The sequence below is a fragment of the Eupeodes corollae genome, chromosome 1 (assembly GCF_945859685.1).
Source record: "Eupeodes corollae chromosome 1, idEupCoro1.1, whole genome shotgun sequence".
In the NCBI taxonomy this organism is placed as follows: Eukaryota; Metazoa; Arthropoda; class Insecta; order Diptera; family Syrphidae; genus Eupeodes; species Eupeodes corollae.
The window spans coordinates 51,146,059-51,172,719 of NC_079147.1; the positions used below are offsets into that span (position 1 = coordinate 51,146,059).

General features: G+C 34.4%; 2 protein-coding genes across 3 annotated transcripts; both read left to right on the forward strand.

The window, feature by feature from the left end:
* Positions 1-7,013: 7,013 nt before the first annotated feature.
* LOC129942398 (serine protease snake-like) lies at positions 7,014-8,834 on the forward strand. The gene is made up of 6 exons (XM_056051309.1): positions 7,014-7,230; positions 7,316-7,428; positions 7,503-7,655; positions 7,748-7,830; positions 7,893-8,050; positions 8,617-8,834. Exons 1-6 carry the CDS (start codon positions 7,072-7,074, stop codon positions 8,800-8,802), a joined length of 852 nt encoding a protein of 283 aa, XP_055907284.1. The 5' UTR covers positions 7,014-7,071; the 3' UTR covers positions 8,803-8,834.
* Positions 8,835-20,505: 11,671 nt separating this feature from the next.
* LOC129940034 (cyclin-dependent kinase 20) lies at positions 20,506-22,463 on the forward strand. Of its 2 annotated transcripts, XM_056048257.1 has the most exons (6): positions 20,509-20,790; positions 20,858-21,046; positions 21,110-21,349; positions 21,718-21,824; positions 22,191-22,314; positions 22,389-22,463. In XM_056048257.1, the coding sequence occupies exons 1-6, from the start codon at positions 20,590-20,592 to the stop codon at positions 22,413-22,415; spliced, it is 888 nt and encodes a 295-aa protein (XP_055904232.1). In that variant the 5' UTR covers positions 20,509-20,589; the 3' UTR covers positions 22,416-22,463. The 2 variants fall into 2 exon arrangements, with proteins under 2 accessions (XP_055904233.1, XP_055904232.1); XM_056048258.1 differs by lacking the exon at positions 22,389-22,463 and having other exon boundaries at positions 20,506-20,790; positions 22,180-22,314.
* Positions 22,464-26,661: the final 4,198 nt, after the last annotated feature.

Sequence of the window (26,661 nt, forward strand, 5' to 3'; positions counted from 1 at the left end):
GACAGTTTTTTTATACAAAATAAAAATCTAAAAAACTTTACACAAAGTTGGTAAAAATTGAATATCGATTCAAAACTCTTTTCATTTCATTTTTATATAAAAATCCAACAGTCCGTTTTTTCATAAAAAATAAAATCTACAAAAAATAGTACGCAAATTTGATCAAAATTGATACGAGTACATATAGACAAACTTTTAAGCAAGACAAATTGACAGACGGGATGGGAAGTTATAAGTGTGGGTCACATCCCAGCATCTTTTTTGAAATAGTTTGACAGGATTGTGCACACTGATAACTTCCCATCACGTCTGTCGATTTGTCTTGCTTAAAAGTTTGTCTATCAATTTTTAGCAAATTTGCGTTTTATTTTTTGTAGATTTTATTTTTATGAAAAAACGGACTGATGGATTTTTATATAAAAATCACTAAATATCGAAAACAATATTTTCTGTGAAATAAATTTGAGTTTTATTTTTTGTAATAAAAACTGTCAATGAGATTTTCTTCAAATTTCTATCAAATGTTGAAAACAATATTTCATATAAGATAAAATAAGTTTGAATCCAATATTTCAAATTTTTGAAAAGATATTTGAGGTGAAAATCAATTTTTACCAACTTATGTTAAATTTTTTTTTAGGTTTTTAATTTTTTGTACAAAAACTGTCAATTTGATTTTGTTCAAAATTTGACTGAATGTTCAAAATAATATTTCTTATAAGATAAAATTAGTTTGAAGCCTAAATTTCAACTTTTTGAAAAGATATTTGAATCGATATTCAATGTTTACCAATTTTGAGTAAAGTTTTTTTAGATTTTTATTTTGTATAAAAAAAACTGTCAATTCGATTTTTCTCAAAATTTTATCAAATTTCAAAAACATTATTTTTCATTGCACAAAATTGTTTTGGAGATGAAATCATATTTTAGTCGTAAAATTTTGGAGGTGACAAATTTGTTTTCAGTTTTTTTGATTTATAAAAAAACGTTAATTGGCTTTTTTTATAAAAATATACTTGGTTGATATCACGTTACAATATATTATATAAAATTTAATTCAAGTCTCTAGCGTTTTTGGTTCGTAAGATATATAGGGTTAACCAAAATTTTCACCTTTTTTTCAAACTGCTATGGTACAAAAACCACCCACGCAATTTTCTTGAGAGCCCTTTCTGCATCTTTCTGCCTTATTATCTGTATAGCAAAATTTATTTGAAGTCGATATCTCTTCTGGTTCTTGAGCTATGGACGACGAAAAAAACGTAGCGAACGTACGGACGTACGGACGTATGAACGTACGTACACACGCACGCACAGACATCTTTCTAAAAATCTTTTATTTCGACTCTAGGGACCTTGAAATGTCGAAAAATGTCAAAATTTTCAATTTGACAAATCGGACCCATTATAATAACTTCGTATGGGAAGTTAAAAAAATGCAATACCCAGGAGTGATAGTACGCAACAAAAATCAAGAAAACTAAATATATGACAGCGAATTCACGATACCTACAATACCTCTTTACCCTTTTTTATACCTACACTACAATGTGCAACCACAAAACTTGCCGAAAGTTGAACCAAAAATCAAATTCTGCGTATACGATTGACTACGTAACACCCAAATCACGAGTCCATGACCTAACATCATACCACATACTAGAAATAAAAAAATATTTCTAAGAAGTCTTTTTTTTTTGTTGTATTTTCTGTTATTGTATACCGCAAGCAAAACAAAGAATACAAAAACTAAATGAGCCATGAGACCAACAACAAAAAAAAATCTGAGAGAGGATGGGCGGGCGAAATTCTTTTGCAAAGAATTCTCTTCTTGAGCGCTGAGATGCAGTGGCATTCTTGGGAACTGGAAACTTCATTGTGTGCGTTTACAAAGAAATTTGTTGTTAAAAAATGCAAAATAGACCTCTTTTATAAAAATTAAATTAAATAAACAGTAGACGCAAGAACTTTTTACTTTTTTAAATAGAATAAACAAAATGCCAAAAAAAAATAAAAAAAATATTTTGCAATTATATAAACTCCCAATCCCTTACAATTGCACCACAAATGTTGTTATATTGAAATGCATTTTTAATTATGTTGCGACAAATATTTTTTTTTTTCAAAATCGATAGTAAGAGTAATATATATGGTTCTTTTTAAAAAAAAAAAATTAAAACTAAAAAAATAAAAATCAGCTCGCCCCATGAATTCGCAAAAAATATTGGAAAAAAAAGAATGCATTTTGGATTTTTTGTCTAAAAAAGTTACTATAACTATTTTTTAAAAAAAAAATTTAAAAGCAAATATCTGAACATATATTTAGAATTTGAAAAAAAGTTAAATTGACTTAGCTAGCTGTTATACTTTGGAAGTTTTATCAAATATTGCACCTATGCCACAATGCAAATTTGCCCTATTTTTCATAGTTTTCTACAATTTTTCTTGGAATAAATAAATAAATTAAAAAAAAAAGAAAATCGATACTATTTATAAAAATTTATTGTTTTTTGGAAAAAAATATAAAAAAAATAAAAAATTATATTTTACACACTGCCCCATTGATTTTCGCAAGTAACTACCTGAATTTAATGATTTTTTAGTGATTCTAGTGCTGTTAAGGAACAAACAATTTTTTTAAATTTTTTATTCCTTTATACATATTTAGCCCAATATATTTTCAATCTAAACCCGTTTATTTCGTTTAAATATTTAAAAAAATGTGAACGCTACAAAGCTAAGCGTAAAGCACCAATCAATTTTTTTGCATGCGACATGCCCTTAATCACAACCTTCTTAAAAGCTCCTCCAGTAAAGATGAACTAGACCTTTCTGTAAATCATCTCACCGAAGCCTTAAATGAATCAATGAGATCTTCATGCCCTGTAACCATTTTAAAGGGTAAAAAGAAACCTCATTGGTGGTGTAAAGAACTAGAACCATTTAGAAAGAGCTGTCGCAAAATCTTCAACAGATCTACGTACACTAGATCTCCTTCTGACTGGGACTTATACAAACAAGCTCTAAAGCAATATAAAAAAGAAATGAGAAAGAGTAAGAGGTCTTCTTGGAGAAACTTTTGTGGTAAAATAGAAAATACTTCAGAAGCCTCAAGACTCAGGAAAATTCTCTCAAAAAGTCCAACAATACCCAGTGCTTTAAAGACGAAGCAGGCTCGTGGACTATCATGGATGAAGAATCTCTTAATCTGTTATTAGACACCCACTTTCCAGGTAGCTCTAACATAATCAATCACTTAACATCAGAGTCTCTAGCGTATACAAGCGATTTAGTTGATCTAATAACGCGGGAAAAACTGCAATGGGCCATAGACAGCTTTGATCCATATAAATCTCCAGGACCAGACGGAATCATTCCGGCCGAACTACAAAAATGCCCAGACATGATCATTCCACCATTGGAAATCATTCTGACAAGCTGTGTAAGGTTGAGATATATTCCCAAAGCCTGGAGAATGGCAAAAGTAGTCTTCATTCCTAAAGCAGGGAAACCCTCACACGTTAACCCTAAAGATCTACGACCAATCAGCCTATCATCCTTCCTTCTTAAAACCTTGGAAAGATTGATTAAAATTTACATCAGACATAACTTAAAGCCATGTCTCATTTCCACAGCTCAACATGCTTACTCTAAGGGAAAATCAGTAGAATCAGCACTTCACTCGCTGGTACGTATTATTGAACATTCCCTCGAATACAAAGAATATAACTTAGCAGCATTCCTAGATGTTGAAGGAGCTTTCAACAACGTCATTAACCAGGCAATCACAACAGCAATGGATAAGTCTCATGCTCAAAAGCAGGACAATAATTTCTAACATGAGAAGTTTTACTACCACCCGATTGGTGAATCAAGGCACTCCCCAAGGTGGAGTCCTTTCGCCTTGTTTATGGAATATGGTAGTAAACGACCTACTTACATCATTGGAAGCAGAGGGTTTCAAGGTGATTGCCTATGCTGACGACGTTGCAATATCCGTATCTGGGAGCACCCCCAAGTTCTTTCGGAACTCCTACAAAATGCCTTAAGCAGGCTAACAAAATGGGCTAAGAAATGTGGATTGGACGTCAATCCACATAAAACAGAATTAATACTCTTTTCGAGAAGATATAAAATTCCTCAGATTAGCCCACCCAAGATTAGAGGTATACCATTAAACTTTTCCGACCAAGCTAAATATTTAGGCCTCATTTTAGACAAAAAACTAAATTGGAAGGCATATATTGATGAAAGAGTAAAAAAGGCTACTGTAGCGCTTTTTACTTGTAAAAACGCCATAGGATCAAAATGGGGCTTCTCCCCAAAAATAACCCACTGGCTATACACTTCGGTAATCGTATGGTGGACCGCACTGGACAAGATGGTAAATCTAAAAAAGCTCATCAAAGTCCAGCGGTCAGCAGGTATGTGCATCACAGGAGCACTTAGCTCAACACCAACCGCAGCACTGGAAGTCCTTTTAAACCTAACACCTCTTGATATCTTCTCCAAAATGGTGGCAGCCAACTCATGTGAGGCTTAGAGCCACCTCTCAATGGAACAGTAACAATACTGGACATACTACTATTCTTACTTACTTACTTAAGGTGGCGATACAGTCCTCTGTGAACTACGGCCTCACCCAACAAACTTCTCCATCTAGCTCGGTCCCTAGCTAGATGTCTCCAGTTTCGCGCTCCAAGTTGGGTAAGGTCACATTCCAATTGTGCACGCCACCTGATCCGAGGTCTTCCTCTACTGCGCAGTCCTGTGGGTGCGGATTCGAAGACTTTCCGGGCCGGAGCATTGGTTTCCATGCGCTCTACGTGACCCAGCCATCTTAGTCGTTGGACTTTTACTCTTCTTGCTAAGTCTACGTCGCTGTTCAGCCCATACAGTTCGTCGTTCCATCTTCTCTTCCACTCCCCTTCGATGCATACGGGACCGTAGATCACACGAAAAACTTTTCTCTCGAAGCGACCCAAGGTGCTTTCATCCGCTTTTGTCATGGTCCATGCTTCTGCACCGTATAGTAGGACGGGGATGATAAGGGTCTTATATAGCAACACTTTGGTCCCTCGAGAGAGGACTTTAACACTTAATTGCTTTCTTAGTCCAAAGAAACAGCGGTTAGCAAGAGTTATTTTGCGTTTGATCTCAGCGCTGGTGTTGTTTTCTGCGTTTACAGCGGAGCCTAGGTAGACGAAGTCCTTGACTACCTCAAAGTTACGACAGCATGTACTTTGTTTTGCCCTCATTAACCGTTAAACCCATTTTTGCCGCCTCTGCCTCAATACTCACAAAAGCCCCATTGACATTACACTGAGTTCTTCCAATTACATAAATGTCATCAGCATATGCCAGTAATTGGATAGACTTTTAAAAGATAGTGCCTCTAGTGTTGAGGTGTGAGCTCTGCACTATTCTTTAAAGCACGATGTTAAAAAAATCACATGACAGCGCATCACCTTGTCTAAAACCTTTTTTGACATCGAAAGGTTCTGTTAAGTTGTTTCCAACCTTTATGGAGCAGCGTGAATTCTCCATGGTCATCCTGCACAAACGGACGAGTTTGGCAGGGATGCCAAAACTAGACATGGCTCTATACAGCTCGTCCCTGTAGATGCTGCCATATGCGGCCTTGAAATCGATTAAAAGATGGTGGGTGTCGATTTGGTGTTCTTGAGTTTTTTCCAGGATCTGCCGTAATGTGAGTATTTGATCAACTGTGGACTTTCCTGGTCTAAAACCACACTGATAAGGACCTATCAGGTTGTTGACAATGGGCTTTAGACGTTCACATATTACGGCAGAGAAGATTTTATAGGCGATGTTAAGTAGACTTATTCCTCTATAGTTGGTGCAGTTTAGAGGATCTCCTTCGACCACACGCTTCTCATGCCCTCTCTTTTTCCTTCTGAGAAGTCGGTGTTCCTCGCCTCTTCTGCTCATAGAGCTTACGAGCAGCTCTCGTCCTTTTATGCAGCGCCGCTTTGCGTGCCTGTTGTTTGGCTGCATTTGCCTGCCGACATTCCTCATCAAACCAGGGGTTCCTTGTTGGTGGCTGTTTGAAACCCTGCACATCAGAGGCGGCTTCTCTGATTGCATCTTGGCAATGTTGCCACTGGTTTTTGATACATATCTTTGGTGTTGTCGTCTTTCTCTTCTGTGGGGGCGTGCGCGCATTTCAGGCTAATGTTGCCGAATTTAGCCTTGATGCTTATGGTCATGAGGCGCTCATTGATGCACCTATAGCTCAAGACTTCTTGCCTTAGTCTGGCTCCAATGACGAAGCCGCATCCAAATAAGCACTGTTGGTTTTCGTGGTAGCAGTCACCATAGTAAATATCGCAGTTTTTCATCCTCTTTTTGCCCGGCCCATCCCATCGTATTTCCTGGATGGCGGTGATATCTGCTTTATATCGTTCTAGGGCCTCCGCTAATTCTTCGGCCGCACGTGGTCTGTTAAGGGACCTAACATTCCACGTGGACCTAACATTGTGTGCCTTACCAGGCTTGATATTTCAAACTTATAAGAATGTGCAGACATTCAAAATCAATATTCATCGGTATCTCCTTTCTAATCCTATCCCACTTTCCTTATTGCTCGTATTGTGTTAAATCATTAAAAAGGTATTCATATCTGCTTAAGTTCGCGTACATAAAAAGAAATATTCATAATTCTATTATTAAATTTATTTGTAATTTTACCAAAATCAATGAAATTAAAAAGCTTTCACTTTCTTTTCACATTAAAAGCTGCTTCTATTCAAAAATCTTCCATTAGTTCAATTGAGTGCGAGGTTCTCTTAATTATGTTTATGAAAGCATCGTTATTCGGTTTTAATAATTCAGTTTGTGTAATAAATTCAAAAATTCAATAATTATTGTTACTTATATTAATAATAAAGTTGCTCACCAAAATAAAAGAAGACAACAAAAAAAAAATCAAAAAAAAACTCATCGGACAAGAATCACGTTTCCCACAAAACTCGATTTAAGTCTTCCAATAATAACAATCTGCAATTAGTTGCACAAAGTTCTTAGTTGTAGCTTGAAGGTTGTTCGAAGATGGAATTGAGATTAGCTCTGGTTAATTTTGTACTACTTACTGTTAGTTTCAGTGACTATTGTCTAGGCATTCATTTGTTTTCGGCCCGCGATTTCAATGAACACGCAGAGTCTGCAACTTTTGGTGTTTCTAGCCGATTCGACGAATTCCCATTTATGGTAGGTCGAGCCCATTTTGTAAGAATTTAATTAAAATTTGTTAATAAAAAACGAAACGATGATTAATTCAACAACAATAATAAAGACAGCTTTTGGTTGGCATAACAATGAAACCGGTGAAATTGAATTTCTGTGCGGAGGAATGCTGATCGATCCGAATTTTGTACTCACCGCAGCCCATTGTGTATTCTTTGAAGGGTTCGTTCTAAACATTCGTAGTGATTAAAAGCAGAACTTGATTTACCATAATTTTTGTGTTTTCATGAATATAGAAAACTTCCAGACTTGGTAAAAATTGGCGGTAACAAGCTTAACAGCACCTACAATGAGGACCACACAGTAAGAGAATACTTCATCCATCCGGGATACAATGATGCAGAGGCTTATGATGACGTAGCACTGGTGCAACTTGCCAGAACTTCAAGGTGACTCTTGCATAAATTAACTGGGACAATTAAACAAAGTTTAATCACATTTTTAAATATAAAGTTAAACAATAAAACTTAATTCCTTCCAGTAAATCACCAATTTGCTTGTGGAACAAATCAACTCTGACAACATCAAAAGTCACAGCTATAGGTTATGGGGCTACAAAATTTGGTAATAATAGCTAATTATGAGTAAACAGATTTAAATATTTATTTGTATGTGATTCATTTCAGCTGGCTCAACTACACCGGTGCTGCAAAAGGTGAATTTAATCATCGTTTCACAGATGTTCTGTAAGTCATACCACGATAAGAAGCGAAAGTTTCCCTACGGTCTCTCTGATGAACATGTGTGCGCAGGAGATCCTGCAGGACGTCAGGATATTTGCCAGGTGGGTATATTTATATTTTGCTGTCATTCATAATTAAAGCTTACTATGTCCATTTTGACGTTTGGAGATATTTACATTTGACGTCGCAAATATACGTCAAACGTCAAAGATTGAAATTCCTTTAAAAACTAAATTTTTGCGTGGTGCATGGAACACGATTGGAATTGTTTTTTTTTTGTCATTGTATAAGTGCAACTTCATGTACGTTTTAATGAGTGCGGTAAAACTGTAAAATTTCTAGCTAAACATATTTAAAAAATGTATTAGTATTGGTGCAAAGAGGGGATCTGCAGATTTGATCTTAAAAACAATTAAATCAATTTATTTTACACAAAAAATGAAAAAAATGTTGTGACAGATCTAGATCAATAATAAATTGATTTATTTTACCCGTAGAAAATCCCAATAGAAATCTTACGATATCGGGCTCAAAATTGATTAATAGAAAAACTGCTAGAAAAGGAAAAATTAATTTGGGAACCTTTGATAAACGATGACAATATTTTTAGTTCAAACAATTATTAAATTCTTAAAAGTAATATTTTTGTTTTGTTAATATTTTTTAGGGTGATTCAGGAGGTCCATTGATTGTTAGATCGGACTATGAACAATATGCAATTGGTATTATTTCCAACGGACAAGCATGTTTTGGATTTCCCCCTGCTGTTTATACAAAGACGGCAAACTACATAAACTGGATAGATAACATAATCCAAGAATATGGTGACTCTAGACTTCAAATATGTGATTAAGCTATAATAAAATAAACTATAAGAATAATACACTGCCAACAAAAATTATATTTAACTTTTATTAATTTGATAATTACTTTTTTTGCTTTTAATGAGGGGAACTTGATATCCATCAAGAGGCTTACTCATTTTAGTCTTTTAAGACAAGGTCACATTGTTGCTATAATTTTATAGCAACTTTAAATTGAGTTTTATATTAACTATGCATATAATTATTTTGGCTTTTAGCGATGATTTCCTGCAATATTTTGGGTAACATTCGTATTCACTAGTTTCCTAATAAATTAACATATGAAATTAGTTAATTTTTATTTAATTGTTTGAGGAAACTTATCTGAGAACAATTGTATTTTTTTAAAATTATTTTATGGTTCAGTGAGCATACAAAAAAATTAAATATAAACTAAATCAACTAGGTTTTTTTTTCTTGGATTTAATAGAATTGGTTCTCTTTTCGATTTGGGATCATCAAACTGTTAAACTTAAGTTATTTGATAAATAAAACATGAGTCAGAAAGCATTTAAATTTAAAAGGTGAAAAAGTTAATATAAACAAATTATTTAAAAAAGGATATGGTTAATATCATTTTCGTTTAGTTATCCGGTATCATCCAAATACCTTTCAAAATAATTGTCTTGCACAAGAAATGTAATAATTAATGAGCTGTTAATAAAGGGTGATTTTTTTGGCTATTATCTTTTTGGCAACACTGGTTTAAACAGCTGACGTACGTTTCGTGTTTTGTGTCACTGTCAAACATCTTCAGTTTGGTCTATAATCGTCTTACAAACGAACAACGCTTGCAAATTATTAACTTAATATAGGAAGTTATTGTAATGGGTCCGATTTGTCTAATTGAAAATTTTGACATTTCTCGACGTTTCAAGGTCCCTAGAGTCGAAATAAAAGATTTTTAGAAAGATGTCTGTGCGTGCGTGTGTACGTACGTTTGTACGTCCGTACGTCCGTTTCGCGACGTTTTTCTCGTCCTCCATAGCTCAAGAACCAGAAGAGATATCGACTTCAAATAAATTTTGTTATACAGATAATAAGGCAGAAAGATGCAGAAAGGGCTCTCAAGAAAATTTCGTGGGTGTTTTTTTACCATAGCAGTTTGAAAAAATGGTAAAAATTTTAGTTAACCCTAAATATCTTACGAACCAAAAACGCTAGTGACTTGAATTAAATTTTGTATAATAAATTCTAACGTGATATCAAACAAGTATATTTTTTGAAAAAAATCCATTTAACAGTTTTTTTATAAATCAAAAAAACTGAAAAAAAAATTTGTCACCTCCAAAATTTTAAGACTAAAATATGATTTCATCCCCAAAACAATTTTGTGCAACAAAAAATAATGTTTTTGACATCTGATAAAATTTTGAGAAAAATCGAATTGACATTTTTTTTTATAAAAAATAAAAATTTAAAAAAAAAATTACTCAAAGTTGGTAAAAAATGATTTTCGACTCAAATATCTTTTTAAAACTTTGAGATAATACCTTCTAACCAATTTTTTCTTATAAGAAATATTGTTTTCAACATTACGACAAATTTTGAAAAAAATCAAATTGACACTTTATTTACAAAAAAATAAAAATCTAAAAAAAAAAATGAATAAATGTTGGTAAAAATTGATTTTCGACTCAAATATCTTTTCAAAAATTTGAAATATTGGCTTCAAAGTTATTTTATTTCACAGAAAATATTATTTTCGATATTCAGTAATTTTTATATAAAAATCCAACAGTCCGTTTTTCATAAAAAATTAAACCTACATAAAATAGTACACAAATTTGGTAAAAATTGATACAAGTACATATAGACAAACTTTTAAGCAAGACCAATCGACAGACGGGATGGGAAGTTATCAGTGTGGGTCGCATCCCAGCCTCTTTTTAATTTGGTAATTACTTTTTTTGCTTTTAATGAGGGGAACTTGATATCCATCAAGAGGTTTACTCATTTTAGTCTTTTTAACAAGGTCACATTGTTGCTATAATTTTATAGCAACTTTGAATTGGGTTTAATATAAACTATGCATATACATAATTAATTGACTCACAATGATGATTTCTTGCTAAATTTTGGGTAACAGACATATCCACTACTTTTCAAATAAATCTTAATATATAAAAATCCAGTGTCATTATGTATGTTCCCAGTGAACTCTTCACCAAGTCAACCGATTTCGATGAAAGTTGGCATTTTATGTGTAATTTGGTCTAACTTAAGATATAGGATAGTTTATATTCCGAGTAATGGTTTAAATTGTTTACATATGTGTTGCAAATGAAAAATACTTTATATAAAATCTACTTTTCTAATTCTATATGATCATTATGTTTTCTGAAATATATTTTGACTTTGAAATACAATTTCTTATTACCTTCAAGCTACATCGGTAGTCCACGAAACATGCAAGAATACATTCAGGACGCGATGACTTATGTTCGTCATTACGGACGTACAGATTTGTTTATAACATTTACGTGCAATCCAAATTGGGAGGAAATACAAACTTTATTATTACCAGGTTGTTGGTTGTATTCAATTGAGTGGCAAAAGCGAGGCTTACCTCATGCTCACATTTTAATTTGGCTTGATGTTAAAATTTGTCCAGAAGAAATTGATCAAATTATTTCAGCCGAAATTCCAGATTCATCAATTGAGCAAGAATTATTTGACATTGTTACAAGTCACATGATTCACGGGCCGTGTGGTGCTTTTAATATGACATCGCCATGCATGGAAAATGGGAAATGTAAAAAAAATTCCTAAGAAATTCACTATCATACGTGATTACTGATGTCGATGGTTAGCCGTAGAAACGCCGATAACGGTGGTCACACATTTAAAATAAGAACGTCAAATTCTAACCTATTAGAAATTGACAATCAATGGGTGGTACCGTACTCACCACTGCTCTCAAAAACATACAAGGCTCATATTAATGTTGAGCTTTGTAGTTCAATTAAATGCATTAATACATTTGCAAGTACGTAAATAAGGGCAGTGATTTAGCCATGCTTGGAGTACAAAACATAAATGAAAATGATGAAATAGCACGATACAAAATGGGTAGATACATGAGCAGCAACGAAGCTATCTGGCGTGTACTTAGTTTTCCCATACACCACAGAGAACCATCTATCCAACATCTTGCAGTGCATCTTGAAAATGGTCAACGTGTATATTTCACTGAAGAGAATGTTTTTTTTTTGAATCACCAAAAACGACGTTAACTGGATTTTTCTCACTTTGTCAAAAAACTGGTGCCTTTGGCCAATTCGCAAGAATATTATTGTATACCGATATTCCATGTTATTTTACATGGAACATGTCAACTAAAAAATGGGAGGTACGTAAAAAAGGAGAACCACATCATTCTACAGCAGGTATATTTAAAGCTAAGACACTGGGGCGACTTTATATAGTACATCCAAAACAACGTCAATGCTTCTGTTGTTAGTTAATGTTCCTGGACCAATCTCTTTCTTGCATTAGCAAATGCATCATCAGGCATAGCTGCTACTTTGTTAGATGGTGGTCGAACAGCACATTCTGCTTTTAAGTTACTACTAGAAGTCCATAAAAATCCAAATTCTATGTGTAACATTAGGAAAAGGAGTGGAATGGCTACAGTGTTACAAAGGCTCAGGCATGGCTCATAAACATTCACTCGAAGCATTAAATAGAACTTTGCAGTATTTAAACAGTAATGACAGACTTTTTGGTTGAGCTATTCTACTATTATCTGCTGATTTTCGGCAAACATTGCCAGTGATTCCTCGCTCTACTTTTGCTGATGAAATCAATGCATGTTTAAAACAATCATTTTTATGGAGAAATGTCGAAACACTAAGGTTAACAAAAAACATGCGAGTACAACTCCAAAATGATCCGACAGAACGAGTATTTTCTCAGCAACCATTAGATATTGGAAACGGTGAAGTTTAATTTATTCAAGATACCCAATGCATAAGATTGCCAGACAATTTCTGTACTGTTGTTGAAACTTAAAATGATCTGATCGAGAGTGTCTTCCCAGATATAATAAATAACTATCTAAATCACAATTGGCTCAGTAATTGTGCTATTTTGGCAGCAAAAAATGTTGATGTAGATCTAATTAACTACCAGATAGGACAATTATTACCAGGCGAAATAATGTCGTTTAAGTCAATCGACGCTACTGTCGACGAAGACGAGGCAGTTAATTTTCCAATTGAATTTTTGAATTCTTTAGACATATCAGGAATGCCACCACACAATCTTCGGTTAAAAATTGGATCACCGATAATTCTTCTGCGCAATTTGAACCCCCCTAAACTATGCAACAGTACACGTTTGGTAATCAAAAAAATCACCGGAAATGTTCTCAAAGCAACTATTTTGCAGGAAAGTTTAAAGGAGAAAACGTTCTATTACCACGCATTCCAATGATACCGTCAGATTCTCCAATACCTATCAAAAGACTGCAATTTCCTATCCGTTTAGCTTTCGCGATAACTATTAACAAATCACAAGGACATACAATGCCTATTTGCGGCTTAGACTTAGAGAATCCATGTTTCTCTCATGGGCAATTATACGTGGCCTGTTCACGTGTAGGGAGACCATCGAGTTTATTTGTGTAGAGAAAAGACAGGCTGAAAAAAAATATTATTCAACGATTGGTACTTCAGTAAACTTTAAATGTGATTTTATTTAATTTATGTTAATCATAGTATTTATAAATAAAATAAAATTAAAGATGTTATGTTAATTATTAAGTCCTTCCTTAATTACTCAGCCACAGCAACGCGTGGTCGGGTCTGCTAGTATAAATATATTTAATTCAGGAAATAATTTATTTTGTATCTCATCAGTTTTTATTAAAATTTTACAGGAAGTTAAGAGCATGTTCAATTTTTTTTCTATGCTATGTAAGTATAGGGCTGGAATTAGACATCTGTTAAACTAAGATGTTCAACAAATTTGTTTGTTCAGTTGACAACGCACAATTGTTTAAAACCTGCTTTAAGAGAAGATTATACTTTACGTAATCGTCCAACTACGCAAGCAATTCGCAAAATTGTGAAGAAACTTAAGAGACTGGATTGATTACAGATATTGGCCTGTGCATCATCGTTTTTTTAGTATAACTGAAAATATCGCTGCTGTGTCGATACCTCATATTTTGGCATATTTTGCATTCAGATCTACACCTGCACCCATATAAAGTCCAGCAACTGAAAGTGCTTGAACAACATTTTTCTAACCGGAGGAGGTGTGATTGAACCTTACATATCCGAAAACAATGATGGAAAGACTGTCACCGTCCATTCGGAGTGTTATGGTCGTATGATACCGGACTATTTTTGCGTGCTATTTTTTTTTATATTGTACGCGCACTCAATACCCTTATAATGATTGTACATAGTGCGAGTAATTACGAAGGGAGGATAGGATTTGAAAAAAGATACCGATGCGCATTGGTTTTGAATGCCTGTACATTGTAATGAGAGGGAAATATTGAGTCTGGTAAAGCATTCCACATTCGTGTAGTGCGACTAAAAAAAGAATCTCTGTACTTTACAGTACGACCAAAATTGTGCTCAAGGCTAAACTGAAGGGCATTCCTAAAAGAATGAGTATTACTGTCGAATTGTTTTAAGGGAACGAATGCAACAAAAAAATAATGAGAGACATGAAACCTTTAGACGGTGGTCTAGAGATGAAAAAATTTCAATTAGACAACGGTCACCTATCATTTTTAGAGCTCTCTTTGGAATTCTGTCCAAGAGCCTCAAGTGGGTTATAGGAGCCAAAATATGGGAATTTTACCACTCATGGAATGTGGCATTGGAGAAGGGTTACGCTTTTGCGACAGTAGACAGCACTGAGTTTTCGAAGCATTAAATTCTACACAGTTTTTGCTTCCCTATTGAAAATGCTATCAAGATCTGAATTTAATGAGCTTATCATACGCCGCCGCCGTTGGTAGTTCACATCAACAAGGATGATAATCTAAAAACGAATATGAAAAGCTAAGGGTACTGTTATACGCGAAACAATTAAATGGATTACAAGTTTCAGACAAAAGATCATTTATAAAAATAAGGAAGAGTCGAAGACAAAACGGAGCCCTGGGGCACACCATCGTGTGAATTTTGTGAATATCAGATTTGTACCCGTCCAATACTACTTGAATTGAACGGTCCGAAATGTAATTTCTAACCCAACGAAGAAGGGATTCATCAATACCAAATGCACCCATTTTCGATAAGAGTGCTTGATGCCAAATTCTATCAAATGATTTTGAAATATCAAGTTCAATAATCTTACTTACTCCAAAACGATGTAAAGATTTTTCCCACTGTTCGGTGAGATAAACCATGAGATCACCAGTGGACCTATTGCAACGAAAGCCATACTGTCGGTCATTAAAAAGCTTCCGTTCTTCAAGATATTTCTTAAAATGAAAATTGATCAGCGTTTTCATGATCTTAGAAAGAAGGGATGAAAGTGCAATTGGACGATAGTTAGATAGTGAGGAGGATTCGCCTTTTTTAGGGACAGGCTGGACAAGTGCAGTTTTCCATCCACTCAGAAAGAGACCTGTAGAATAGGACAGATGGAAAACCTTATGCAGTGGTTTTGCCAGCGTTGAGGAACACCTCTTCAGAACAGTACGGGGAATACTATCCGGGCCAGTGGATTTGTGAATGTTAAAATCTTTTAGTACTTTAGCAACTGTACGAGTGCGAGAGAAGATTTATCCCAAAGAGACGTTCACGCTTTCAAGTACAGGAGGAGTCATGTCACTCATTGTCGAATTAACAGCAAACGGTGCTGTAAGCAAATTGGCTTTATCAATCGAGCTTAGGGGGTGTCATTGGAAACGAGCGTCGGAACCGACGAAGACGTAGTGTTACGCACATTTTTTACAAATGACCAGACATTTTTACTACCTTTAGGAACTTGTAGTATTTTTTGTCGTAAATGTCTAGCAAGTTTGAACTTATTCCAGTTTTCTTCAGTTCGGTTGGCTTTGTAAATCCGGAAACTTACATTTTTGCTCCTAATAACCATTTTACAGCTGAAATCAAACCATGAGTTTTCTTTGGGTTTGATAGATTGTATCCTATTCGGAATTAAATTCACTCATTCCATAGCATAGTGATCAATTAAAGTTCCTGAAGAATTCCTTGAGACCGTCCCAGTTTGCTTTCTCATATTGCCAAACGGTTCTCGTAGGGGCTTTAACTTTAACTGGCGTTTTTTGGCATGAGAAATTAGCAGATATGACAAAATATTCTGATGTTTCTAGAACTCTAGAGGCAATAATGCACTGACCGTATATTTATTAGGATCTGGAGTAAGAAACAAGACTAGAGTGTTGGCAGGTTGACCTGCAACTCAAGCGACTATGGGTTCATTGCAAAAGACATTTCCTGGCGGCGTGAATTCTCATCGTGGCAATATCAGCTAGCCACCAAGATCATGCGATTTGACATCGCTGGTCTTTTTTGTGGGTATTTTAGTGGCTACCTTCCGTTTTTGTACATTTGGCCTTCGGAGTCCTATTATTATCTACACTAATATTATAAAGAGGAAAGATTTGTATTTTTGTGTTTTTGTGTGGAACGAATAAACTCAAAAAGTACTGGACCGATTCTAATAATAAACAATATCACTGAGTAACATAGGCTATATTTAGCACTAGATTACTATAGAAATCTTTAGGAATTCCTATTAAAACCAACCGAAGGTGTAAAAAAATTAGCCATAAACTTTGTTTCATCGCATACGCTGCGAAGAGCATTAATGATAGGACAAAAAAATGTTCGACAATATTATAGAATACGAGTTGTCAGAATTTGTCAATTCAAATGTAAGTTAGTGGCAGATCAAAAAATAGCGTATTACGATTTTACAATTTAAAGTGTGAAAAATAACAGTGGTAAAACATTTCTTGCCAATTTAGTATTGTCAAAAGTATGATTATCCGGAAGAAAATCACTGTCAGTGGCATCGTCAGGAATTGCTGCAACCCTATTAAATGATGGAAAAACGGTTTACTCTACGTTTAAATTACCGTTGGCTGTTTCTTTAGATCAACAGTCTGTATGTGCAATCCGTAAAAATGGTCTACGGGAAAGTTCTTGCAGGACAAGCAGCTGATTATTTGGGACGAGTTCACAATGAGCCATAGAGCTCATGTAGAAGCAGTGGACCGCACATTAAAAGATATAAGAAACTCATGCAATATGGTGGGTGGCGTAACTTTTGTTTTCGCTGGAGACTTTCGCCAAACTCTACCAGTTGTAACAAAAGGTACACGTGCCGCCGTTATTAAAGCGTTCCTCAAATCATCACCTTTGTAGCTATCAATTAAAACTCTCAATTTGCGCACGAATATGAGAGCACATTTATGCAATAATCGCTGTGATGTTTTCTTAGAAAATATACTTAAATTGGGAGACGGAAAATTTACAACTCCAATTGCAAACAGCTCACAATCCCAAGTAGTGTTGACTCAGGTCTTCCTCAGGGAAGTCACCTTGGTCCATTGCTCTTCCTCATTTTTATTAATGACTTACCCTTAACCTTTCATAAATCTAAATGCTTAATGTATGCTGACGATGTAAAAATGTTTTATCCCATTCGCTCTTTAACTGATTGTTTAAGTTTTCAGATGGAAATTGATCTTTTCTTAAACTGGTGCGAATACAATCACCTAGAGTTAAATTCTTTAAAATGCAAGATTTTTAGTGCAACTAGGTCAATTGATGCTATAAATTATTCATATAACTTCAATCATGAACCACTTTCAAGGGTCGAATTGGTGAAAGATCTTGGTGTGTTTGTAGATTCAAAATTGGATTTCAGAGCGCACATAGATTTTGTTGTATCCAAAGGTAATTCAATGCTTGGTTTTATAAGACGAAACTCGAAAGAATTTAGAGACGTATATACACTTAAAACCTTATTTAATTCATTAGTTCTCCCCTATCTTGAATATTGTTCTATAATTTGGAGTCCATTTTATGCGAATAGTGTACAAAGAATAGAACGAATTCAGAAAAGATTTACCAGATTCGCACTTCGAAATCTATATTGGACCGATGATATGCCGAACTATATTTCAAGATGTGCACTTATCGATTTGAAAACGCTTGAAGTTAGAAGAAATACTCAAAGCATAATATTTATTAAAGATATTTTATGTAATCGTATCGATTCAATTGAATTATTGTCTCTAATAAAGTTGTATGTCCCGGAAAGATTACTTCGGAACAGACGTGTCCTTTTTTATGTGTCTAATCATAGAACCAACTATGGCTTAAATGAGCCTATCTCGCGATCCTTGACATTGTTTAATTCCGTCTGCAATGAAGTCGACATTGTAGTGAGTAGGGATCAATTTAAACGACAAGTATTAGACTTTTTAACTTATCATATGTAAATCTGTATAATCATACCGTTAGTTAATCAATTAATTGTTTGTATCAAAGCTGTGTTTTAATATCTATTATTATCTTGTACGCTTATTTATTATATTAAATGTAATCAGCAGACTATAGTCCATTGATGAAATAAATAAATAAATAAATAAATAGATATCAGGGCCGGATTTAGATGTCCAGAAGCATAGGGGGAATAAAGAAGCGGAGGCCTCCTTGCCCGTAATAATTTTCAAAATAAAGTAAACCATTTGTTTTTTTCACTCGAGTTTATTTATTGTGAAACCAAGTAGATTCCTTTAGTATTGAACAATCACCTATTAACTAATATTAACGGAAAAAAAGAATAATCCAAAATTTTAGGGTCAACGAACGGAACCTTTTGAGTTTTTTTCGCCTGAAAATCGTTGATGATTTCGTTGAAATCCAGTTCTAGGGGTAAATCGCTTTCAATGCTCAGGGTAGAAAGCTTCGATAGACGGTTACCATCAAAACCGAATACATTTTCAATTTAATTTCAAGGCTCCGTAGCTCTGAAATTTTGATTTTCGAGAATTTGGTAGTAAAATAGTTCCGCCGATTGATCTGTTCCATAGTCCTTTTCCTTTTTGTATGAGTCAATCAAAGACACAAATTGAACCAATTCATCACCAAGACTAGGCTCTTAATCATCCGGATACACGTTTACCATTACCTCTGTTGCAGCGTGCAAAATTTTTAGCATCCATCTCCTCGATGTGATTCAGGAATCCAAATCTCGAACGTACAGCTTAATAGGCATGAAATCTTTCAGTAAGAGAAAGGGATAGGTGGTCAATCACTGGGATGAAGGCGTATACTTTGTATTTTCCTTGGGTGACAGATTTGCGTCTTGTGGTTTCCCGTAATCGAGCGGATTCAACCTCACATTTCTCGTTTTTGTGCGGGTGCGTGATGGTACATATTCATCAGTATGGGATATTTTTTTGGCTGCTTCCTCGTATTTATCAAAATCATTAGCATACCTTGGATTCCACGAATGATTTCAATGATTCTAGTGCACGCATTACTGATTCAAGAATTATTTTTGGGTCTTGCAAAATCTTGTATGTAGCGTTAAATCGCTCCAACATGTTCCAAAATGTTGCAAACAAAGCGCTTTCGAGACCACTCATCTTCTGTAGAAGAGATGAGACAAGAGTCCCAGCAAAAAAAAAAACAAAGGAAAAGATGTTAACTAGTGTTTACTAATTGGAATTTGAAAAAAAAAATTGCCCGAAGTCTCTATTATGGTGGCCTCCCGTTTGTGGAGGCCCCGGGGCCTTATAGACACTACATCAACAATCTTACAGTAAGAAATTTCCATTGGATCTGTTCGAGAACGATATTGTCACCCAGAAAATACTCAGTAAACGGGATAAACAAAATTATTATTGGAAAAGTATCAGGTGATTTTAAATGCTTCAAATCTGTTGACACCGTACGCAAAATCGAAGATACAGTGCACTACCCAGTACCCACAGACATTTTTAAATTCCCTCAATCCTGCTGGCTTGCCATCTCATGAACTAAAATTAAGAATAGGTACGCCTGTTATGCTTTAAAATATATAAGCCCTGACATTTGAGGTATGGTAATAGACTATTGCTCAAAGAATTAAGAGATAATGTGATTGTAGCAACTATCATTACGGGTCCCGCCGCCGGTCAGGTTGTACATGTTCCGCGGATCCCGACGAAACCAACTGATTTGCAAATATCTTTTAAAAGGTTAGAGTTTCCTTTTAAAATATCCTTCGCCCTTACAATAAATAAATCCTAGCGACAAACTTTTTCCATAGTTGGTTTGGTATCGACTTAAGGAAGGAGTGCTTTTCCCACGACCACTTTCTCGAGTAGGATTTCCTGAAAATCAATACCTACGTTTTGTTGCAACCTATAAATACATCCAACGAATTGTACAAGGAGTCTTTAAGATAAACATAAAATTTTGTTCTAATTTAGTGATTCATGGTCGTTTTAATTAGCATGCTTATAACTTAAATATTTGTACCTTTTAATGTCTACCCGTGGGAAGCCGGGACGGGCCGCTTGTTTAATTATATTTTCATTCATACATTTACAGTCCCAAAAAATTAAAACATTCCATTTTATCAACCCCTTCTAGAGGGTGCTCACAAAATGCTTAATTTCTCACTGAAGTATGTACGTATTTAACTATGTCCCTATAGCAACGATTGACCAAAACAGTGGTTGCCACAACAATTTCATCTAATAAAACCTATTAAAAGTCCTTAGTATATCAAAATAAAAGTTCAATTAAAAACTATTATCCTTTCTTGTTTATATTAATTTAATGGAAGAATATACACCAAGTCGTTATAAGATTCAGGAAAAAATTGGCGAAGGTGTTCACGGCTATGTTTTCAAAGCTATTGATTTGCATGCAAATAAAATTGTTGCAATCAAAAAGGTTGCACTCAAAAATAAATTTGGAAATATATCCTTGAACACTTTGAGAGAAATAAAAGTATTGCAAATGTGTAAAAATGATTATGTTAGTGCTTTATAACAATTAAAAACGTATAAACTTTTAATTGCTAGTATTTGTTTTTTTTTTTAAGATTTTATCCTTGAACGATATCTTTCCTGACTTAATTGGTTTGTCATTGGTGTTGGATTTTATGCCGGAAACTCTGTATAGTAAATTAAAGAATGATTTGAACCCTTTGAGCCGCCAGCAGGTTAGGAAATTTTCTCTAATGATGTTGAAGGGAATAGAGTATTTGCATGGAATGGGCATTATGCATAGAGTAAGTTCAGTTGATTTGTAAGAGAAACTACAGTTTTCATTTTATTTTGTGCAACTTTTTCAGGATATAAAACCTGCAAATCTTTTGATAAGTGAAAACGAAATATTAAAAATTGCGGACTTTGGCTTGGCCCGATTATACTTTCCCGATGAAGAAAACAAGCTTTACTCTCCACAAGTCTCCACTAGATGGTATAGGGCTCCAGAAATCCTCTGGGGTGGTCAGGAGTATGGACCAGCTGTTGATATGTGGGCAGCTGGATGTGTTATTGCTGAAATGCTAAGAGGTGTTCCACTTTTTGCGGTTTGTTATCTTTAAGACAAGTGTAATTCTTAAGGCGCCAGTTATAGCTATCATTGAAATCGATCCGGGAATATTTTTGAATCGACGGAAAATCATTTTCCTAAACAGCTGATAATTTTATGTGAAACGAATCGTTCCACTGATTTGTGTTCCAATTTCACACAATTCCAATGACCGATTTCTGTCAGTAAAAGTTTGTCGGTGTTTTTCTGTCAATCAAGAAATTTTGTTGAATGACAGAATTTTTTAATGATAGCTATAAACGACCTGTCAAGAAAATTGCAATGTTTGTTTTCAATGATGAAAAACAATGATAGCTATAACTGGCACCTAACGCAAAGATTTGACTTAATTGAAAGATATTTTAGGGCACAACTGATATTGAACAATTGGCTCTTGTGATACGAACTCTCGGAACTCCCCGGCAAAGCGAGTGGCCTGAGCTACAAACATTACCAGACTTTAATAAAATAAGGTACATATAGTATAATCTAACATATTATTTGGAGTCTATTAATGTTTTGAGAAGGTTGCTGATTTCGCTTTCCAAAATGAAAAGGTTCACCTTATAAAAAGGTCATTCAAGAAAGATGATCGATTAACCATAAACTTCTCTTTATGAGCTGTCACTTTAAACTAAATTTTACTTTATTCAAGACTGGAAAGATTGCTTTTTTTGACACTGTTGAGTTTCGTTTTTCTTATTTTATTCGAAATTTTGCCCTGGTGATTTGTTGGCTGAAATATTTTCAAGCTAAAACTCGTAATAGGGCTCATTATTTTATACATATATGTACATTAAAGAACTTCTAATACTTATCTAATTTGAGAATTTTTACAGATTTCCAAACGCTGTTGGAATTCATTGGGATAATTTATTTCCAAGTTGCACACGAAGTATTGAAGTGAATCTTGTATCCAATTTAGTTATTTACAATCCAAGAAACAGGTTGACAGCTTCTGAGGTATAAAATGTTGTATCCCCTATGGTTTTTTACCTTAATTAATAATAATATAATTTTGTTAACATGTACCACAGGCTGTTCGTCATGATTACTTTTGTTGAAATAAGTTGGAAAATTCTTCTTGGAAATTATATAACTTTTTTAAACAATTTAAAATGAGTTTTATTTAGAAGTAAAAGAGTAAAAAAACATTTCATATCGAACAAAAAATACTTAAAACCTTGGAACTAAGACATGTTTCTAGTATTTGATAATTATTTAGGGAACTTTATTGCAAATTTGACTGAAAAGTGAGTCAAAAAACCCATTTTTTTTGGTTTATAATTAACAGGCACTCAAGGGGTTATTAGTACCCTTTATATTTGTATATTTAAACACAGTGCGAGCATTAGAAAAATAGGGAAGGATTTAAGGGGAGATTCCAGTGCAAATTGGTCTTAAAGTTCTGAACATGAAAATGGGAGGAAAAAAACAGAGCTTAAGCATTCCACATTCTCGATGTGCGAGTTAAGAAAGAATCTCTATACTTGACAATACGCCCAAATTTGAGCTCAAGGGTAACTGCTGGAACACAATGTAAAATCGGAGCCGGAGTCGTAACTGGATACGGAAAATCTGCACAAGTTGTCGTACGTTTCACAAAAAGTACGTACGGTATATTTGCAATTTAAAAACAAATCAAACCTCTCCGAAAATATTTTTTTGTTCACTTTTATTTCTTATTTAAATATTTTCCCACTTTTTTATTGAAAAACTATTAAAAAAATATATAATCACCAAGTTATTCACTTCAAAAATGGAAACGTCACATGTGTCGTACGTCAAAGTTAAAAGTTGGTCAACTCTTCCGACTCCAGCTGCGGCTCCGATTCCAGTTGCGTCGCGTTGTGTTTGTACATTTGCATTTGCGTTCATTGAATACTTTGACAGCTATTTCAGTTACGACTCTGGCTCCGGCTCCGAAACCATTGTGTCCCAGCAGTAAACTGATGATCATTCCTGCAAGTGCGAGCATTACGGCTAAATCATTTAAGGGGTGAAATGCAACTGCCTAATTCGACAGACACAACGAAAGGCATGAAACATTCAAGCGAATGGGGCACATTTGATTTTGTGGTCTTCGGTGTGAACACATCCTTTAAGAAGAAAAATTGGGATGGTGAACGAACCCTCAGTTAATATAAAGAAAAGTTATGAACTTCGGCAGTTTTGCTTCAACTCGTCTTCCAGTAACACGTGTTTTTGTTATTTCGGGATTTTTGATATAATTTTTGACCACAGTTTTTTAAGAGATTTGTGAACAAAAAAAAGTTTTTGGTATTGTGAAATAATATTATGATAGCATTATTCCTAAATTATTAATATTTTAAAGATTGGTCAGATTCGGGTAATGAAAGTAGCCCTGACCAAGGTTGCCCACCAACTTGGAAAATTAAAAAACAAGCAGGAGACGATTGGCTTTACGGATTTTTAAACGAAATTATGACCTCTTTCTACACTAGGCGGAATAGACCCGCTAATCCTTTTTATGCATACGATCATGAGATAAAACTGCAATTGTGAAATGTTCCCCGCCCAGGGCACTTTTGACAAAATGATTTTTTTAAACAAATTTATAAAAAAAAAGATGCAGTTGTAATAACAGTAAAATGTATCTGTGTGTCTTATCTAGAATAGTCAATGCATCTTATAAATAAAATAGTATTGGAAATCATATATAATCTTCGGAAAAACAGACTTTTGAAAATTAAGTGTCAAATGTGCCCGATTCCCCTAAATGTTTCGATTATAGTTCTATCGCCAATTGATTAATACAAATTTTAATGAGATCGTTGTAACGGGCGATTCCAATGTACACAATGTAATAATTCGTGCCTGCACTTTTCTGGTCGACAACATCCGAAGGAAGGTATGTCGAGATTTTTGCTGAGTTAAACCAGTTGACTCAATTAGTTGAGCCAACTTGAATTTCTGACGTTGCAGGTCAATCCGACAACCCTATAGACTTTTTTCTTTTCTCTGATTCTAATAAATATACTGTCAGTGTATTATCGCCTTTAGACACATAAGACCATTGTGTCATATCTGCAAATTTCTCATGACAAAAAACGTAAGTTAAAGTTAAAACCCCTACGAGAACCGTTTGACAATATGAGAAAGCCAACTGGACGGCCTCAAAGAAAACTCATGGCTTGATTCGAGCTGTAAAGAGGTTATTAGTACCAAAAATGTAAGTTTCCGGAATTACAAAAGCCAACCCAACTGAGGAAAACCGGAATAAGTTTAAACAAGATAAAAAGGCCTGTAACGGACATATATGACGCATTAAATTGATTAGTAATTACGGCAACAAATTGTACAATGTCCCAATGGTAATACAAATTCCGGGTCATTTGTCATGTGCGCAATACTACGTCATCGTCAGTTTCTACGTTAGTTTCCAATGACACTCCCTTCTTAAGCTCAATTGATAAAGCCAATTTGCTTGCAGCACAGTTTGCTGTTAATTCAATGATGCCAGTGAGTTACATGACTCCGCCTGTACTTGAAAGCGTAAACGATTCTATAGGAAGAATTTTCTTTTGCACTAGTTTTGTTACTAGAGTACTTAAAAATCTTAGCATTCACAAATCGCGGATAGTATCCCCCCGAAAATGCGTAAAATTGGTATTGATAAATCCCTTCTTCGTTGGGTTTAAAATTACCTTTCGGACCGTTCATTTCAAGTAGTATTGGACAGGTTCAAATCTGATATTCACAAAATAAACGATGGTGTGCCCCAGGGCTCCGTTTTGTCTTCGACGCCTATATTCGTCCAAAACTGGAGTAGAACTCCCATATTTGGGCAGGTGCTCCTATAACCCACTTGAGGTTGTTGGACAGAATTCAAAAGAGAGCTCTAAAAATGGTAGGTTACTGTTGTCTAACTGAAACTTTTGCATCTCTCGAGCACCGTTTAATGGATTAGAAGTGGTAGAAAAAAATCGTTTATGAATATAAGAAAGAGAATCAGAGACAAAACGGAGCCCTGGGGGATGCCAGCATTTATTTTATGAATTTATTTGTAAAATTGTCTTACCATCAAGTCAAGTCTTCTTCTTTCATATGAGTTGATTACATTTGTACATGCAACTGAAAATTTAACTTCAATATTAGCCATGCTTTGTTTAATTTTTGAGAAATTTCGTTTCAAATGAAAACGTTTCTTGTCAAATGAAAAAGTACAGAAAAAAACAGTGACATCTACTCCTCCATGAGAATACTCTAGCTTTTATATACGAATTGATTTATACATAAAAACATCGTAGAAATTGTACTTTTAAATTTAATAAATTTTTTTCTTTTTAGAATTTTCCATTAAAAGTAATTGCTAGGAATGTTTTTTTGTCGGTCATCTTGTCTCTGTCATGTGTCTGAAATCAACAAGCCAAGTGGTTCTGTCAATCTTATCATGCCACCTAACAACTATCCAACTATCTCAGTCTGTCTTATACAAAAATGCAAACAAATTCTTAATGTATTTTTTCCTCTTTTTAATTTCTTCTGCGTCAGTTGTGAACTTTATTACATGGGGTAACCATTTCCGGCCGTATTTGCGCCTAAAGATGTCGTAATTTATATTTGGATATTTTTTATTTGTTTTATAAAAACCCTTCTTTATGTTGATTATCATCCAGATACACGAATATTTGTTGGTTCTCGAAATGAAAGCTACAAAAATAAACAATATGTCAAAGTGGCTATAATGTGGCAAGTGAATGCCGGCAAATTAGAACAGTGTCCAATTTGACCTGGCTCATATGGCCTTATACCAATTGGCTCCATCGTGTATGTCCAACTTTATATATTTGGACCAGTAGTGATTTGGTACTTATTATAGATTAAATGTCAATTTTGACATTTGCGCCATAGTAAATCTGTCAAAAAACCACTCAACTTATTTTTTTGAAATTTCTGGATCAACATAAATAATTGGTTATGGTATCTAAAAAGAAAAAAGAAGGAACTTGGTTATCTTCAACAAAAACAGGTACTACTTTAATTTTAATTAATTATTTTTTTTTATTTTTTACTTTTAGTACCCAAATCATTGTTACATTATATAAAATATTCATTAGTCGTGTTATAGTAAATTTTCTAAAAATATTATACCAGCTTATTATCGCTCTAGAAAATGAAACTACATAAGTACTGGTGTAAGATTTTAGCATCCCTGACAAGTACGATAAAAGTGTTCTCCACCAGAGGCTGCTTTCATCGCATAAGAGTGCAATTTTTGTATATACACAATTCGTTGTGTCAAAAATCAAAATCAAAAACAAATTTAAATCCTTATTAATAGTTGTT